Below are 17,447 nucleotides of genomic sequence, written 5' to 3'. Positions count from 1 at the left end.
TTTTTCCCGGGGGGGGGGGGGGGGGGGGCACGTGCCCCCGCAGGCCCCCCCCTAAATCCGCCGTTGTTGCTAACTATCTATAGAGTATTCCTCATATATATATAATTATGAGAAAATTAAATAGTTTAAGATATTTGACCCAAATCTTATTAATATATATTTTTTAATTATCAAGTATTGAATTTTTTGCATTTATTATGTAAATTTGTATTGTTTTATCATACATGTCATAAGAATATCTTAATTATTTTTTAATTTATCTATAAATCATAATTATATAAATTATATTATTTAAATAAAAATAAAACTATTAAAATTAATTTTGATTAAATTTTATCAAATATTCTCATCTATTTTTTTTTTTTCATTTTTATTGATACGTCATCAAAAAATTATCTTTATTGGGCACGAATCTCGATGCAAAATCAAGTTGGAAACTTCCGAAATTAAAATTGGGACCATCTAAACTCCGATTTTAGCAAACTTATAGTCAAACTGAGCGTCTCGGAAATACAAACCCAACGCCAAAAAATTTGACTCAATCAGAGTTCAAATGGGTCCAAAATAAGGGACTGAAGCACTGTTGGAGGGTTCAAACCACAATTTGTATTTCCAAACAGTTTCCAAACATGACGTGCTTATATTTTAATCGAGCGGATCGACTAGACAAATCCAACGAGCCCAAGATCATCAAATTCTGACATCACTAAGGCATTCAAATGTCATCAAATGGTCCATGATCAAGGGATTCAACATCGGCCGTCCATCCAACCACTCCCCATTTACCCTTGATCTCTCACCTATTTACGGGTCATGCCACTCCATAAATCTATAAATAGACTCTCATTTCTATTTAAAGGGGATCCAAGCAAGAAGGAAGAGAAGGAAGAAGCTCCTCCTCGACCACCGCCTGAGTTCCGTCGAACCACCGCCTGACGTCGTTGCTTCGCTGAACCACTTCCTGACGTTGTTGCTCCGTCGGACCATCACCTGAGGCCCTCACCTTCACCGAACCATCACTTGAGGCCCTGTGCTCCACCAGGCCACCACCTGACGTCTGGACTTATGCCGGACCACCACTTGAGGCTCGGACTTCCGCCGGACCACCACTTCAGGCTCTGTGCTCCACAAGGCCACCACCTGATGACTGAACTTATGTCGGACCACCACCTAAGGCCAAAACTTTCGCCGGACCACCACTTGAGGCCCTATGCTCCACTAGGCCACCACATGACACCTGGACTTACGCCGGACCACCACCTGAGGCCTGAACTTTCGTCGGACCACTACTTCTTGAAGCCTTGTGCTCCTCCAGCAGGCCACCACCTGACACCTGGACTTATGCCAGACCACCACCTGAGGCCCGGACTTCTGCCAGACCATCACTTGAGGCCCTGTGCTCCACCATGCCACCACATGAGGCCCGGACTTCTGTCGGATCACCACTTGAGGCCCTATGCTCCACTAGGCCATCACCTGACACACGAACTTCTACTGGACCACCATTTGAGGCCCTGAGCTCCACTAGGCCACCACCTGACTCACAGACTTCTTCCGGGCCACCACTTGACGCCCATAGTTCTCCCATAGTAATTCCTTTCTACCACGATCTTTAAGACCCCTATCTCATGCCAACTATGATCCTTCCGACCTTCATCAACAGATAATGATCTTTATTACCCCAATCTTCTGCTAACTACGGTCTTTCGGACCCTTGTCTCATGCCGAGTATTGTCCTTCCAACCAAACACATCTATGTTGATTATTGTAACTCCCACCATGTAATGCTCTCTATATGATGTACATTTGTGACATCAAGCCAAGGCCTTCTCCTAAGGAAGTGCCTCATTTGTAATCGACTGTAAATACTAGTGGATTCATTCAAATTGGGCCAGGCCTGGTGATTTTTCACCCATTTTAGGAGTTTCCATGTAAAAACTCTGGTGTCTCTTATAAACGATACACTCTCTATCTCTTATCTGCTTGTGTGCTGGATCTTCGTATAATGCTAATACGTTAAACTATATATTTTTCTACCGCCGCAATATTCCAGGATGCAACATTTATTATTATGGATGAAAAATTGAATAATATCATATTTATTTTTTCAAATAAATATAATATTAAAATGTAATAGACGAGAATTCTTGCCGTCGCGCGCGCGCGCGCGGTGAGAGCTTCTTCCTGGCTCGCTTCGTGCTTTCCATATAGCGCGCTTTTCGGATACAAATGCCAGCTCTGGCCATAGAACTCGCCCCGCAAGCTGCGGTCGCTCTCTCGCCTCCCCCTCTCTCCTCACGAGAAAAGGTGGAGAGACCTGCTTTCTCCTCGTCATCCTCGCTTCTTCCATTAATGCCTCCCATAGTCCCATTTCTATCCCGATTCGTATTCCCTCCTACAATTGCTCTTCGTCTTCTTCTTCTTCTTCTCCTTCTTTTTCATCTTCTTCTAGGGTTTATCTGACTGACGAGTTAGTAAAAGCAGCCATGGAGCGGAAGAAGTATCCGATCCGCGCGGAGGAGTACGAGCTTTACGAGATGGTTGGACAGGGGGCAAGCGCCGTCGTGCAGCGGGCCTTATGTGTTCCTCTCAACGAGATCGTGGCTATCAAGATTCTTGACTTTGAGCGCCACGGAAGCGATCTGGTTCTCGCGTCGTTGAACTCTACTTTTCCTTTCTCTTTCGTTTCTCCCCTTTGATTCGGTTGAAAAAGTTGAATCGAATCGATCCATTATGTCGGTTTTCATTGTTTTTTTAATTTTGGCAATGCGAAAGATATTAAGGTATTGTCCTTTTTGATTGGGTGCAGAGCAACATCTCGCGGGAGGCACAGACAATGATTTTGATAGACCACCCCAATGTCCTGAACGCGCACTGCTCCTTCGTGAAGGACCACACCTTGTGGGTAGTCATGCCGTACATGGCAGGAGGGTCCTGCCTCCATATCATGAAGTCAGCATTTCCCGATGGTTTCGAGGAATCGATTATTGCCACGATTTTGAAGGAGGCGCTGAAAGGATTGGATTATCTTCATCATCATGGCCATATCCATCGTGATGTGAAAGTAAGTTCATCTGCTCGAATTCCTTGTAATTGGCTTTCTTATTCTATAATACACTTTCAATGCTTGTCATATGAATGGGTGGTTCCGATATGAAGTATGAGTTCAGCTAACCAGAAGCTTATTAAGGGGCTATTGGTAAACCATTATAACTATCCAATTGCTTTGATCAGAAGAAGTCATCATGATTTATTTTTGAATTATGATAGAAAATAGCCAATTGCCTCTATTATTATGTATTTATGGCCCTTTAACTATTATGGTTTACTTGTGTGTTGATGATGGTATGTGAATGCTAATATCAAAAAAGCACCTAGATTGCTATATTTATTTTAGTTGAGAGCCAACAAATACATTTAACTCGATTATTCCCTCCTTGTTAGATGACATAATGATTGTTGTAATTCTGATGCTATTGTTTAGGCTGGCAACATCCTAGTTGATGTTAAAGGTGGAATTAAACTTGGAGATTTTGGGGTTTCTGCTTGCCTTTTTGATTCAGGTGATAGGCAACGTTCAAGAAATACATTTGTTGGGACACCCTGCTGGTTCGTGTTCAGAACTTTAGAGCCATTATATGCTATATGTTAAAGTTGCTATGCTTAGTTGCTGAGTCAAATTCTTCTGTTACTAGGATGGCACCTGAGGTGATGGAACAGTTGCATGGCTATGATTTCAAGTTGGACCATTGACCTTTGCTTTGCTGATTATTTTTTCAGAATTATATTAGAGGATATTTGTAATATGTGCCTTTAACATCTGATGTTCAGGGCAGACATATGGTCTTTTGGAATAACTGCTTTGGAACTTGCTCATGGTCATGCTCCTTTCTCAAAATACCCTCCAATGAAGGTATTCTAATCATATGTATGCATTCACATATTAAATTTTTTAAGAAAACCCATAATACCCAATCTTGAAGGACGTGCTAGTAATACTTGCATGGTAGATGTATTCTTCTACAAATCCCATATGCTTGAGGTTGGTTCAACTTGAGGTTGGGTCAACTTGGTTAAGAGCCTCATTTATGTGTTTCTTAGTTCTAACCTTGGGTGAATGAGTTATGTTGGTGATGATACTAAGTTAGTTTCTTAATTGATTCCTGCTTGGCAGGTTCTATTGATGACTTTGCAAAATGCACCCCCAGGCCTTGACTATGAAAGTGACAAGAAGTTTTCAAGGGTATAATTGCTTGATATTCTACAACATACAGTTGAGTTGAAATTATATTTTTTATAGTCATTCCTTTTCTCCTAGAACTTCAAGCATATGATTGCATCCTGCTTGGTTAAAGATCCTTCAAAGAGGCCTACTGCTCATAAGTTGTTAAAACATACATTCTTCAAGCAAGCTCGATCACAGGATTATTTTGCACGGAAAATTTTGGAGGGTTTGGCTGCACTTGGCGATCGATACCAAGCGCTAAAGGTATAAACACTAATAATTTACACTAATCATTATGGTCAGTTAACTATCTAATGCTATAATAATTGCAATCAAGTGCAGGAGAAGGAAGAGAGATTGCTTGCACAAAAGAAAATGCCTGATGGAAAGAAAGAGGAGATCTCGCAGGTTTGTATTTTTAAATATTTATTTCCCTTCTCTTTAGCCATTAACTTCTTTTTTTAAAGCAGAGTTTATTGTTGCAATATTGATAGACTCTAGCTGAAATTCTACTAATATGAAGACAGTTTCTAATATTAGAGAAGGTATCATCTACAAGTGAAGAACTTTCTGTCCATCCAAATGAACGGCTTGTTAACTAAAATGACTGCGCAAAGAATCAAGAAGGCTATATTAGGATAAAAAATAAACTAAGTGCATAAGCAAAAATCAATGGCATTTGAATGCCATATGTGAACTTGTGAAGAGACTTCAGTAGTTAGATCTCTTGTTTTGGAGAATGTCAGGATTGTTTGCCGGTAGTAGTGGAGACTTTTGCATGCTCGTTAAGCATTAGAACTTTGTTATGCCGGTCCAGCTTGGACCGGCTCAACCTGGACCGGCCCAGCCGGTCCAGTTCTACAGTCGGCGGACACAGAGCCGGGCGGAAGAGAGAGGGAGCCAGGGAGTGGGGTCCACTTGCAATTCAAACATGGGTTAAGTGTTTTTGGAGGGAGAAGGAAGGGTAGAGAAGTCCTTTTGCTTTTAATTTGAATTAGATTGTATTAATAGGGAGTTATGAGGGGATTAAGGTTTCATCTTGATTTTGAATGAGTTTTGTCTTCTAGGTTTTCTTGCTTGGGCTCTGGGCGTTGCCGGAGAGTGTTGGAGAGTTGTTCTTCCTCTCGAATTGAAGAACATTGTATCTTGCTTTGGTTTTGTTTGTCTACTAGTGGAATACAATCGTTGCTATTGTTTTCCAAGGATTTTTCCCTATTTCCCTCAGATTTCACTGTTTTTTTGGGCTGATTTTCTGCTGTGGACAGCAGTTTTTCTCCTAGATGTAGTGGGTTTTGGTGAGAAACACTTAGAAATCCAAGTGTTTCCTATCAAACTTCTGCTTCCTGTTTACTCAATTATTTATTCCTTCTATCCGGTTCTTCTTCAAGTTCAATGGATGATTCTTTTGATTGACATTACCTATTCTTAGTTTGAAGGCTACCTGATTAATCATTTGGTTTGTCATTGGATTTTCTAATATCATCTTAAATAGTTAATTATAGAATCTTTAATTTCTGAGATCATGTACTTACCCCTATTTAACGTTCTACTATTCATGTTGGCAAGGTTACTTTGAACTCAAATTGTTTTATTTATCCAGAATGAATATAAAAGAGGAATCAGTGGGTGGAACTTCGATATCGAGGATTTGAAGGCCCAAGCATCATTGGTGCACCTTTCTCCTACATCCTCTTGCATTAATTATATGACTTCATTTATTAGTTTCATTTGTGTTCTATCATGAAAGTAGTATGACCTTATTTATTTGTTTCATTTCTGCCCTATCAGATCACATGTAATGAAGATGCAGGAAAAGATCAAGGAGTCTCAAATTCCTTTTTTGAGTGTGACAATTTGCAAGATAGAATGTCAGATAGGCCCTATTCCAGAAATTGTTCATTCAAGGAACATACAGACATTGTATATCTCTTTTTCTTTCAAATAGAACAATGTGCATTTGTTGCAATGTTGAATTCATATTGACAGTTTCCAAATCCAACAGCAAAGCGATGGGTTGCAGGACAAATCATGTACTGTTTTACCGCCAGATGAAACATCATGTTCTCAAAGGTATGCATCAATTTCCACTTTCCAGTAACTTCTTTTCTATTTTAAATTGCAAGCAGCCAAGTATTGATTAATTTACCTAAAATGTGATTTAAGATTTCTGGTAGCCTGGTAGTCCCACTTTGAATATTTTTTGGCCCACCTATACCCTTCTGTTTTTATTCTTTTGGAAAAATTGAGATCCGAAACTCCTTTTCATTCAGAAAGGAAGTGTTACGTTTACAAAGATAACGTGGGAAGAAGCCAAAAAAAATTACAGTTAGCTATGGTAGCATCGGGAAAAAAAAAAAGACAATACTCCGAAAGAGGAAAAAAACAGTAGCTGCAGGATTCAGAAAAATTATAATTCATTATATCGTTTTGTTTTTGGTTGGAGGGTGAGCATCAAATGCACCCGAGGCCCAACCACGGGGCTGCTGAGTCTTTCGCTATAGCCTTCTGTAATTCAAATGTTTATATTCATGTCTAAATTTCAGCAGCAAAGTGTCTTACTTACCTTGTAAGCTAACATGTTTAATTTTTTTATGTTTGAGGATTCAGATGCTTATTACATGTGACTTCTGATTTTCACTTGCTTTACGTCTGATTATGGCATTATTTTATTCAGAAACCGATCTGATGGATCTGATAACGAGCTGAAGAATATGGGGGCAAGCGATCAACAAGTTGTAATGCAGCTCCAAAAGACTGAGATGGATAATCCTAGTAAAAATTGTGAAAAAGGGTTAAATGGACGGTCTGTTTTCTCTGAGGGTGAAAAGAGGGTTTCAATCGCTTCAGAAATTGATGAAAAAAATGTGAATGTTTCTCCTACTTGTAGTTCCGAGGAGCCAAGGACTTTTACGATTTGCCCAATCGATGTTCCTTCATTATCCAGAGGAGCAAGGTATTCTGCATTTAGTCCGAATTATGATTACTTTATAGGACTTGACAAGCTTGTCTTTCTTATATATAGCAAGGAAATAAATTTTTTTGTGTGAAAAAAAGGGCTTCGAGCAGCTTGTTTTGGTACTTTTTTTTTCTGCTGACTTAATCAATTAATTGGTTATCTGTGTTTTTTTTTTATTTGGAGAAAAAGAATTCATGTAGCCGTCCCATATAGCGGGATATAAAAGCATGTTGTTGGGCTATCTATGTTTTTTTGGAAATGGCATAGCTATGTAAAGACGTTGCAATTAGTTTTAGCAGTGGACTAGCTTCCAGCTGTTTTACTATTGTTTTATGTATGTCTGTTTCGCTCAACCCAACCAATGCCGCACCCAACCAAAAAAATGATCAGAAAGGGAATAGCTGATTCTCTCTATGGCGTTCGTTTGCATTTTATCGTGAGTAATGAGGGCTTTAATAAAAAATAGCTAATCATTGAAAAAATATATAGAGTTTTTTATTTGTAAATGTCATAGACATGCATTTTTGCATCTCATAATAGATTTACATCAAAAACCCCAGATCCTAAAGCATCATATACTAAATGCTTGATTCTCATGAGTTTGTGGAGATTAGTTGGCGATGCTTCTGCCATATCCATCAAATTGTCATAAGGCTAAAAATATGATTCCTATGTGATTATTGATTCCCAATTTTGCTTGAATGATAGGAACTTAAAGACAATTAATTTAGAGTGACAAGCATCTCAATTTGGATTGTCACAAAGCCTCATATATTGCACATAAGCGAAGTGTCAACGACATTAATAATTGAATAACTAGTAGATGGCTGAGTATCAACTACATAATAGAGTTAGTTTAGCAAGTTTTGCGCCAATTATCTTTTGAAATGTTGGCATTTAAAAATCTAAAGACAAATCTTCCATCAAACTTCATGTAATGACATTATCTTCTGATTGTGGGCTTTTCTTTTTCCTATTAGTTTTTAATGGACTTTTTTTTTTGCTAGCCTGAAGCAACAAAATCAGCAGCAAAACAACATGAATTCCAATGGAGAGGTTTCCCAGACAGCAAATGAATCACTTGCTGAGATTGTGCCAAAAGGGTCTAAACCAATGGGTATGGGGAACTATTGCACGTCATAGCCGTTGCTAAATATATGAAATCATGATAGCAAGCCAACAAGTGCTAATAGTAATTTATCATATTAAATTTTAGTCTGGTCTTGCAGCTCCAAATGGTGATGACATTGATGACAAGTCAAAGCCTCCTGTTGTTCAACAAAAAGGGCGTTTCAAGGTGACCTCTGAAAGCATTGATTTTGATAAGGTATGATGCTTTCCATGGTACCATTCTTTTTAATTATCATATTAGCATTCTAAGATAGCATACTTTTTTCTGATCGCAGCCTTCTTCCATTGGTCTACAAAAGAGTCATAGCATTCAGGTATGTGATGCTTTTGTGGTAATTGGTATGAGCTACAGAATTTGTATTATTTCCTTGTTCAATGTTAATAGTATTTGTTTGTTTGTATACATACCCATGTCTATTTTTTTCTAAAAGCATTTTAATTAGTTAAAAGTTCTATATGGTGAGATTCCATGTTTAAGTGTCATTCTTAATTGAATTTTCAAACTTGCCGTAGTAAGCAAAATATATTATTTTTTGGTAGCTCAAAGGTCTGAATGCAATTCTCCAAAACAGTTGTTGAATGTTATTTTATGGGAGTCCATTAATCTGCATACAAATCTTCGAAACATTTGTTATAGTTCAACGAGGCTTGCAATGTTGCCATGAACCTTTGAGCAGGAAGGTTTTAAGGTGGATAGAGTTGCTTAAAACCCATGTGCTGCTGTTATCTCTCTGGAAAAACTCAAAAGACTTTACCTGATACTTGATTTTTCCAGACAACAATTAGAAATCCATGTTTTTCCTCCAAGTGCTTTGTATGAGAATATGGATCATCAAATGAATATCTTATATTTTTGGTAATGTCACAAAAAGAATCCTTCACTAAAATGTTTGTGATGGAATAAAAAAGAGCCATCCATCTTTTAACAGGAAAGGATTTCATCAACCAAATGTCAAAAGCCCATATATTTCCTTTATCTTTCAAAGATTTAAGATGGCTTCAAGAGTAATACGATAACTAAGACATCATTTGATGGATGTTCTATTACCATGGCGCGTAGTGTATTTATGAAACATGATTGAGCATGAAATCTATAACTTGAGGCTGGATGATCCTCGATTGAAATGAAGGTCATTAGTGAGCCTTCTCCTAATTTGGATGCTAGGAATCGTTGTTATCATACCTCAAACAGATTCCATATCGAAGAAAGTAAATGATCCATATATCTATTCATACACAGAACTTGACAGATGGAATTCTGAATAGCTTGCATGTAGAGTTTACCCTTGTAACCCTTAACCTTAGATGTGAGAAACATTATATAGGATTTTGAAACACAATAATGGCTTAGGGTATTCCAAAAAGATTCTAAAGCAGTAACGGTAATCTATGTATCAATAATTTGGGTTTTTTACAAATTAGGGCTTCAAAGCAATTGTAACCATGAAATACTTAAAAGAGGATCCTGGAAAATAAGAGAAAATAAACTCATTATATTTTGATTGTGTGATGATTATGCTCAACTTGCAATTATCTTGAACTCTTAATTTATTCTTGTTTGTGGGGGGGGAGGGATTCTTCCATTATTAACATATTGGTAGACATGCTTAATGGAAACTGCCAAAGTTAATGATGTTGGCAATGTGCATGTGCTCATTGGTGTTCAACTTACTCCATTTTGGTTCATGGATTAGGGATTCATGTGAAATTGCGAATGTGCAGGTGATTTCTCAACTTCAACCGCAAAGCCTTTCACCGCTGGCTGATTCTTCTCCAAGCTATGCGAACTCATTCTTTCAACAGTTGCAGCTTATATTGCAGAGTAATATTGTTCAAAGGGTATGGTTGATGCTATATCTTTTTTTTTATTCCCCTAAGGTTTCCTCCTCACATAGTGGGATAAAGACTTGATGTTGTTGTTGTTGTATTCCCCTAAGGTTTCCTAAACATATTATTATACGCAGGATCATATTCTTAGCATCATGAAGCAGATAAGTACTGGTGATCCATCAGGTATGGGTTTTTCATGTCCTTCTTCAATTTGAATATATTCAATAAGTATTTCCCGATTACAGCTAACCGCTCAGTTGACGGAGCCTCTTTACCTTCACCTACTACAACACCTGAAAAGTCATTGGTAAGTTCTGTTTCATAGTTCTTTGGCAGCCTGATAGTAGCATTATTTTCTCTACATTCTGAGTTGGATACAACTATAAAGGAACAAACATTCAAAATTCATACTTGTTTTCATGAGCTTATTTATTTAGCAAAAACATAATGCTTAGCATTAAGGGTATTTTTCTTATGTATAGTACACTCTACAATGGAAAGCCAATATATTACACACTTTTTTATGACAAGTTAAAACATCTTGCATACATGCTATACGCATCGTAGTTTAATGCTATCAAACGTACAAGGTCTAAAATATGACTATATTGTGAAGAAAATAAAATTGTATTAATAGATTAAATAAATATTGCTTGTTAATGAGCTCCTAAATGGAAATAGCATAATTTATTTTATTTTGAAAGGTTTATCAATAGTTATAATAAGGTTAGATGAATAGGGGATCGCATGATTTCTATTATCAATGAGGATATTATAAATGTGGCTAGTGATTATACTCCTTAGGTTGAATTAGAACATTATTTAAAACATAACTTTTTAGAAAATATGAATTAGAATATATGCATCACGCATGTTGTGTGATAGAAAAGTACTCCTCAAATTTAAGAGAAAATTCTATAAGATGGTAGAGACCTACAATACTTTATGGCGTAGAATGTTGGCCATTAAAAGAGAAGTAAAAAATTAAGTGTTGCAGAGATGAGAATGCTCATATGAATGAGTGGATTTGCACTTAGAGATAGAATGCAAAATGAGTATATACGTGAAAAGATTGGAGGCGCTCCAATAGTAGATAAGATTAAAAAGAGTTGCCTTAGATGGTTTGATCACATAAAACGTTGGCCCTCTGATGAATCGGCTAAGAGAGCAGATGTATTATATCTGTCCTATGTTAAGAAAGATAGAGGTAGACCTACAGAGACTTGGTCGGAAATTATTAGACCTTTTTTGTTAGATTTAAATTAGAATTTGAGTTTTGATAGAAAAAAAAAAAATATAAAATAAAAAAGTATTCATGTAACTGAACCAACGTAGTGGGATAAAGTATTGTTGTTGTTGTTGTTATGTGTGTGTGCGTGTGAGTGTGTATATATATTTCAAAATAGGTTTTCGAAACAGGTAAATTAGAAGCCTATTGTTAGGCCAAACCCTATGAGGGATAGATAAGGTGGATAATTCTACTAACCCTAATGTTGCAAAACGTAAAAATTTATAAATAAATTTATTCAAGATAAAAACCCTAAACTATAAATAAATTAAAGTTATGCATTATGAAAAAAATAATTTAAAAAATACAAAGAATTGAGAAAAAATAGTTTTCTTGTGTGTTTTAGTTGGAGGCCGCGCATGAAAGAGAGAAAGAACTGCTACAAGAAGTGAGTGAACTGCATATGAGGTAACCCGCTAATTGCTTGAAATAAAATATTAGCTATTATGATTGATTGAATTTTAAAATTATGGGAATATATATCAAAACTCTGACAAAGCATCTCTTCTTCTTCGTGAGTGCAGGCTTGCATGTTCACAAGAGGAGGTGCAGAGGTTAAAAGCAAGAAATGGTCAGGTAAGAGCCTCAATTAATGTCAAAAAATTAAAATTATTATTGTTTTTTTTTTTACTGTATGATAATTAATTAGTCTATTCGTCATTTGTGTAGCTTTAGCAATGTTTGGTCGGTGAAGCTGAACGAAAGTATAGGAAGAGTTTGAGACAATAAAAAACATATTGCACCAAAGGTTGTCGATCTGGGTAGTGTAATAATACATAATGTACAGTAATTGATTGATATACTTTGGTTTGGTAATTCATCAGTATTAACTTAATGCTTGATCGTTAATGCCACGTTGTTAGTCAGTTGATTCTGGACCTATCGTCACTTCTAGTCGATTTCATACACACATAGACTCGAATCCTAGACCTCTTAGTTGGAAGCCTTAGCTCTCAACCGATAGGCCAAGAAGAGCTGTGTAACTAGAAAGATTTCACGTGCATCTTTCCCTTGGGGCGATGGAATTTGGCAGCACGCTTTACAGAATTATTGTTGTTGTGATTGGGGGTGGAAATTTGATCAAACTGAGTTTGAATAAAATCCCAACTTGACCTTGGTTAATTAATTAAATTTGAGCTCTAATTTAAATTTATGCTTAATTTTATGAGCTCGAGTTAGTTCACGAGATAATTCATTTATAATAAAGGAAAAAAAAAAGATTATTATAATAAATTAAAAATAAAAAATTAATAACTATTTAATATAAAAAAATTATAATATTTTTATACTTGAACTGTTAAATTTTAATATATTTTAAATTTATTCTATAATAATATTTTTTTAACATGCTCGAGGTTTTCCCTTGACATACATTCTTCGCTGTAACTACAGGAGCGTTTCGACATAGGTTATTATTGTTTTCTTATTAGAAAATTAAACCGTTTAGATTGCAAAGATTTGTAATGTTATTCCGAGTGAAAGTTTATGTACCCCACATTCGATTTGTATAGTTTGGACTTTAAGATAAAGGGGCATAAATAATAAATAAAGTAAAACATTTTTCGAGGATTAGATGGGGGCATTTAAAAGAATATTAATCAAAATATTTTTGTGAGTAAGATTTTAGATCTAAGATTTTGTCTGTGCATGAGGATGCTAATGTATGTGGGAAAAAGTGGCTAGTGATATTAAGAATATTGCAAAAGATGTGCTGTGGAGTATCTAAGGGAAGCCCTAAATAGTAAAAATAGTTGGTCTGGGGAATCCAATTGTGCAAGAAAAGATTAAAAATAGAAGAATTTGATTATAACAAATTGGTTTAATTTTAAAAATTCTGATATTGGGAATTATATAAAGTGGCTACGAGTAGAGTGCTAAGAAAAGCATATGCGATGCAAAGACATTACGTTTTAGCGATTTATATAATGATTAAATACTAGGAGGGAGAAAGATAATATGTATAAGTGAGCCGAAACAGAGATAGGAGAGTAAAAGGATTTAGTTCAAGTGAAGTGTATTAAGGATGAAGATCAAAAAATACTTTTCTTAGAAGATGATATTCACAAAGGTGGATGAGATATTTTGCTAAAACTTTTAATGAAGAGTGTGAAAAATAAAGATTGACTATAGTGACCTTAGCACTTTAAATGAAAGTAAAGATTTCTGTTTTTATCGGCGGTATTAGTAAAACTGAAGTTAGAGAGGCTTTAAATAGAATGAAGGGTGGAAAAGCTGTGGCGACCTGATGATATTCCAATAGAGGTGTGGAAATGCTTAGGAGATGAAGGGATTTCTTGGCTTACTAAACTTTTTAATACTATTTTGAAGACTAAAAAAGATGCCAGATGAGTGGAGAATGAGTGTTTTAATTCCTATTTTTAAGAATAAGGCGATGCCACAGAATTGCACGAATTATAGAGGTATTAAGTTAATGTGTCATACTTTAAAATTATGGAGCGAGTTATAGAGCATAGGTTGCGGCGTGATACAATGTTTCTCAAACAATTTGGATTCATGCGTGGTAGGTCGACTATGGAAGCCATACATTTATTCAGAGTTTTTGATGAAATATAAGGAAATGAGGAGGATCTACATATGATATTTATTGATTTAGAAAAAGCATATGAATAAAGTTCCAAAGAGAGTGCTATGGAGAGTTCTTGATAAGAAAGGAGTCAATAATGCTTATAGTTCGCAAATCATTAAGATAATGTATGCAGGAGCTATTACTTGTGTTCAAACACAATGTGTGTGTATAAGTATTTCCCTATTTCGGTTGGGTTACATCAAGGACAGCCTTAAGCCCATATCTTTTTGCGTTAAGTCATGGATGTTCCTCACTGAGCACATTTGCAAGATGATGTCCTTGGTGTATGCTTTTTGCTGATGATATTCTTCTTGTTGATTAAGACTAGAGAGGGAGTTGAAGGTAAACTTGAATTATGGAGGTCAACCTTAAGTCTAAAGGTTTTCGCTTGAGTAGATCTAAAACGGAATTATGGAGTGTAATTAGCAGTAATAGTCTGTGAGGGGATTGTGACTTTGGGCGATCAAGTCATTAATAAGATTACACGTAGATATCTTGGATCTTTGTTCAGAGTAATGGTGAAATAGATGGGGATATATCAGCAGAATTCAAGTTGGATGGTTGAAGTGGCGGAATGCATCGGGCTTGTTTATGTGATAGAAATGTACCCCTCAAACTTAAGGGAAATTCTATAAGATGGTAGTAAGGCCTGCCAATGCTTTATGGTGCCGAATGTTGGCCATTAAAAGAGAAGCATAATACTAAGTTAAGTGTGGCAAGAGATGAGGAGTCTTAGATGGATGAGTGGCTTTACCCTTAGAGATAGGATACGAAATGAGCATATACGTGAAAAGGTTGGAGTAGCTCCAGTAGAAAAGATAAAAGATTAGAGAGAGTCGCCTAGATGGTTGTGTGCACATAAAAAGGCGGCCTTCCGACGACCCGGTTAGGAAGAGTAGAGGTATTAGATTTGACTTGTGTTAAGAAAGGTAGGGGTAGACCTAAAAGACTTGGTTTAGAAAATATTAGGAATGACCTTTCTTTATTAGATTTAAAAACAAGAATTTGGCTTTTAATAGGACACAATGTAGAAGAAAAAAGGATTCATGTAGCCGACCCCACGTAGTGGATAAAGGCTTGATGTTGTTGTTGTTGGGTTTGTTGTTGTTTTTGTTGTCTTTTTTGGTGCTTTTGTAAAGACAGTTTTAAAAATATCAATATAGTTTAAAAAAATGTAGTTTTCTAACGGAGGAAGCTATATATAAACTTTTTCAAAACTGCACAAAAATGAAAAAAAAAAAGAAGTTATTGAGAACGTGATTTGACGAACCCAAAAAAAAAAAAAATCCTCCGTTTCCAAACGGAGAAAGGCAAAAAAAGGCTCAACAAACAAAGCCTTACATGCTAAGTTAAAATGGAGAAAGGATGTAAAAGCTAACGTGAAGAGTTTATTTCACTAGATTTAGTCCAGGCCTCAATTTGATGGCCTTTGTCATCCACTATAGTGCTGACTATCTACGATTTCTACTAAACTTTTGAACAAAAAGTTGGTCACTATATAATTTATTCGTGTCAAATGCCTACGAGAACAACTATCAACTTCATTGGATAAATCTTGGCTTACAAGTTTTGGATGATGGAAGCATGGGATAATGATTAGGTTTGCCTTTATCGTTACCATTATCCTTAGTTTTTGAGCTAAAAATTATGAGCGTATACTTTAGTCTAAGATTTCTCTTCCTATATATTGTATAATAAAGTTTTAAATGGTAGCTTAACTTTGGGCTTGGTTGCCCTTTTAGTAGCTCACGAACTTGGGGGCGTTGTCGTAGAAGACTTTGTGAACCCCGTTAGCAAAGTGAAATTAAATTCTTAAACATTAAGATACTATTTGGCATAAAGATTGGAATTTTATGAAAAACTCTGAAGTTAAATGCTTCGTACAAGAACACTACTAGTACGGGTGATATTCTTAGGTAGTTACACCAACGAGATAAAATTCATTAGGCCAAAACAATATACATCCCTCGTTGTTTAGGAGCTTAGATTATACAACTTTTCTCTCATCTTTAGTGATCAAAAGGTTCTCATCATATGCTACAGAGTGGGCAACTTCTCTCACAAATTTTAAGGCGGTGTTTTATTTAGCCAAAGTTCTTTGATTGCCTACAACATAATATATATTTATGGACTCTTCCGCCTCTAAATTAGTAGATATGGTTAGCATAAGATCAACCTTTAAATCATGTTTGAATTAAATAAAAAATAAAATAAAAAAAAGATATTCTATGTCATTAGTGGAGCTATAGTGAGGACTCTGTTATAGAAGAATTAATAATATAAGATTTAGCCCTAAACAATATATTTAGTTTAATAATAAACCATTAAAACCGTCTACCTAGTTCTATGTTAAATTTTTTTTTTATATCAATGACATAGGTGGATGCTCAGCCTCCTTCATGATGAATTATATTTTGTGCGGCGGCCAAATGCCGTCCAAGACTAATGAAAATGCACCATGTCACCCCTTACTCGATACCACGGCTCGGTACACTACCTGTATTGGATGACGTGGCTATAATTGATTTGCCTCTGGACGGTAAGCTGTGTTTGATGCCACGTAAATATAATCTCTACTCATCACAACCCTCTTTTCTCTCTGCTAGAGCCCACCGAGTTTATCTACTCTCTCTCTCTCCTGCTCTCTTTCTCTCTCCCTCTCACTTTTATGATGATGTATACATAATATTTTTGAAAAATTAAGATTTTTTTTCCGAGTATAAGTTTTGAAAGTGACTTCAATAAATTAGAGTTAATATACGTTACTAATAGCATTGCAATCTTTCGATTCAAATAACTTGAGAAATTCATATTATGATTTCCAATTTATTATTATTTTATTATTATAAAAAAATGTGTTTTTACAATACTAAATGCAATCAGATTAAGAGAGACACGCAGAGAGACAAGTTAAATATAATAGAAAGATAAAATTCACAGGTTTGGCAAAGTTCTACCACTATGAATTTCTTCAAGTGAGGTGTGATATACGAATGTGTATGGCAATGCGAGAGGTTTATGCGTATATTACTCTGAATTTATTGAAGTCACTTTCAACTATACTCGGAAAAAAATCTTAATTGTTTCCAAAGGAGAGAGAGTGAGCGCGTACATCAATCATAAAAGTGAGAGGGAGAGAGAAAGAGAGCAGGAGAGAGAGAGAGTAGATAAACTCGTGCTCTAGCAAGAGAGAAAAGAGAGGGTTTGTGAATGAGTAGAGATTATTTTACGTTGGGCATCAAACACAGCTTACCGTCCAGAGGCAAATCAATTATAAGCCACGTCATCCAAATACAAGAGTAGTACCGAGCCGTGGTATCGATAGGGGGTGACATGGTGCATTTTTCATTAGCCTTTGGACGGCATTTGACGTCCGCACAAAATTAATTCATCATGAAGGGAGGCTGAGCATCCACCTATGTCATTGATT

General features: G+C 36.1%; 2 protein-coding genes across 2 annotated transcripts in view; one reads left to right on the top strand and one right to left on the bottom strand.

Moving 5' to 3' along the window:
• Positions 1–2,242: 2,242 nt before the first annotated feature.
• LOC110111794 (serine/threonine-protein kinase BLUS1) lies at positions 2,243–12,478 on the top strand. The gene is made up of 21 exons (XM_028691595.1): positions 2,243–2,645; positions 2,810–3,064; positions 3,485–3,609; positions 3,696–3,740; positions 3,832–3,913; positions 4,175–4,243; positions 4,319–4,489; positions 4,568–4,633; positions 5,826–5,894; positions 6,014–6,145; positions 6,228–6,295; positions 6,900–7,178; positions 8,189–8,298; positions 8,411–8,508; positions 8,588–8,626; positions 10,035–10,151; positions 10,277–10,325; positions 10,388–10,449; positions 11,777–11,838; positions 11,955–12,006; positions 12,100–12,478. Exons 1-21 carry the CDS (start codon positions 2,487–2,489, stop codon positions 12,103–12,105), a joined length of 2,115 nt encoding a protein of 704 aa, XP_028547428.1. The 5' UTR covers positions 2,243–2,486; the 3' UTR covers positions 12,106–12,478.
• A 4,867-nt stretch (positions 12,479–17,345) lies between these two features.
• The window catches only part of LOC110111902 (F-box protein SKIP24), an 8,945-nt gene continuing 8,843 nt past the window's right edge, over positions 17,346–17,447 (bottom strand). The window contains exon 5 of the mRNA XM_028691596.1: positions 17,346–17,433. Coding sequence (XP_028547429.1) covers position 17,433 — 1 coding nt within the window. The 3' untranslated portion in view covers positions 17,346–17,432. The remainder of the gene's footprint in view (positions 17,434–17,447) is intronic.

The sequence above is a fragment of the Dendrobium catenatum genome, unplaced genomic scaffold, assembly GCF_001605985.2.
Source record: "Dendrobium catenatum unplaced genomic scaffold, ASM160598v2 original_scaffold_21676, whole genome shotgun sequence".
Taxonomy (NCBI): Eukaryota; Viridiplantae; Streptophyta; class Magnoliopsida; order Asparagales; family Orchidaceae; genus Dendrobium; species Dendrobium catenatum.
Note: the sequence above shows the minus strand (reverse complement) of the source record. Positions and strands in the feature narration are given on the sequence as shown.

Coding starts and splice junctions, on each gene's coding strand:
- LOC110111794 (XM_028691595.1), top strand. CDS start 2,487: ATGGAGCGGAAGAAGTATCCGATCCGCGCGGAGGAGTACGAGCTTTAC. Junction 3,065..3,484: donor ATATCCATCGTGATGTGAAA/GTAAGTTCATCT, acceptor GCTATTGTTTAG/GCTGGCAACATCCTAGTTGA. Junction 4,490..4,567: donor ATCGATACCAAGCGCTAAAG/GTATAAACACTA, acceptor AATCAAGTGCAG/GAGAAGGAAGAGAGATTGCT.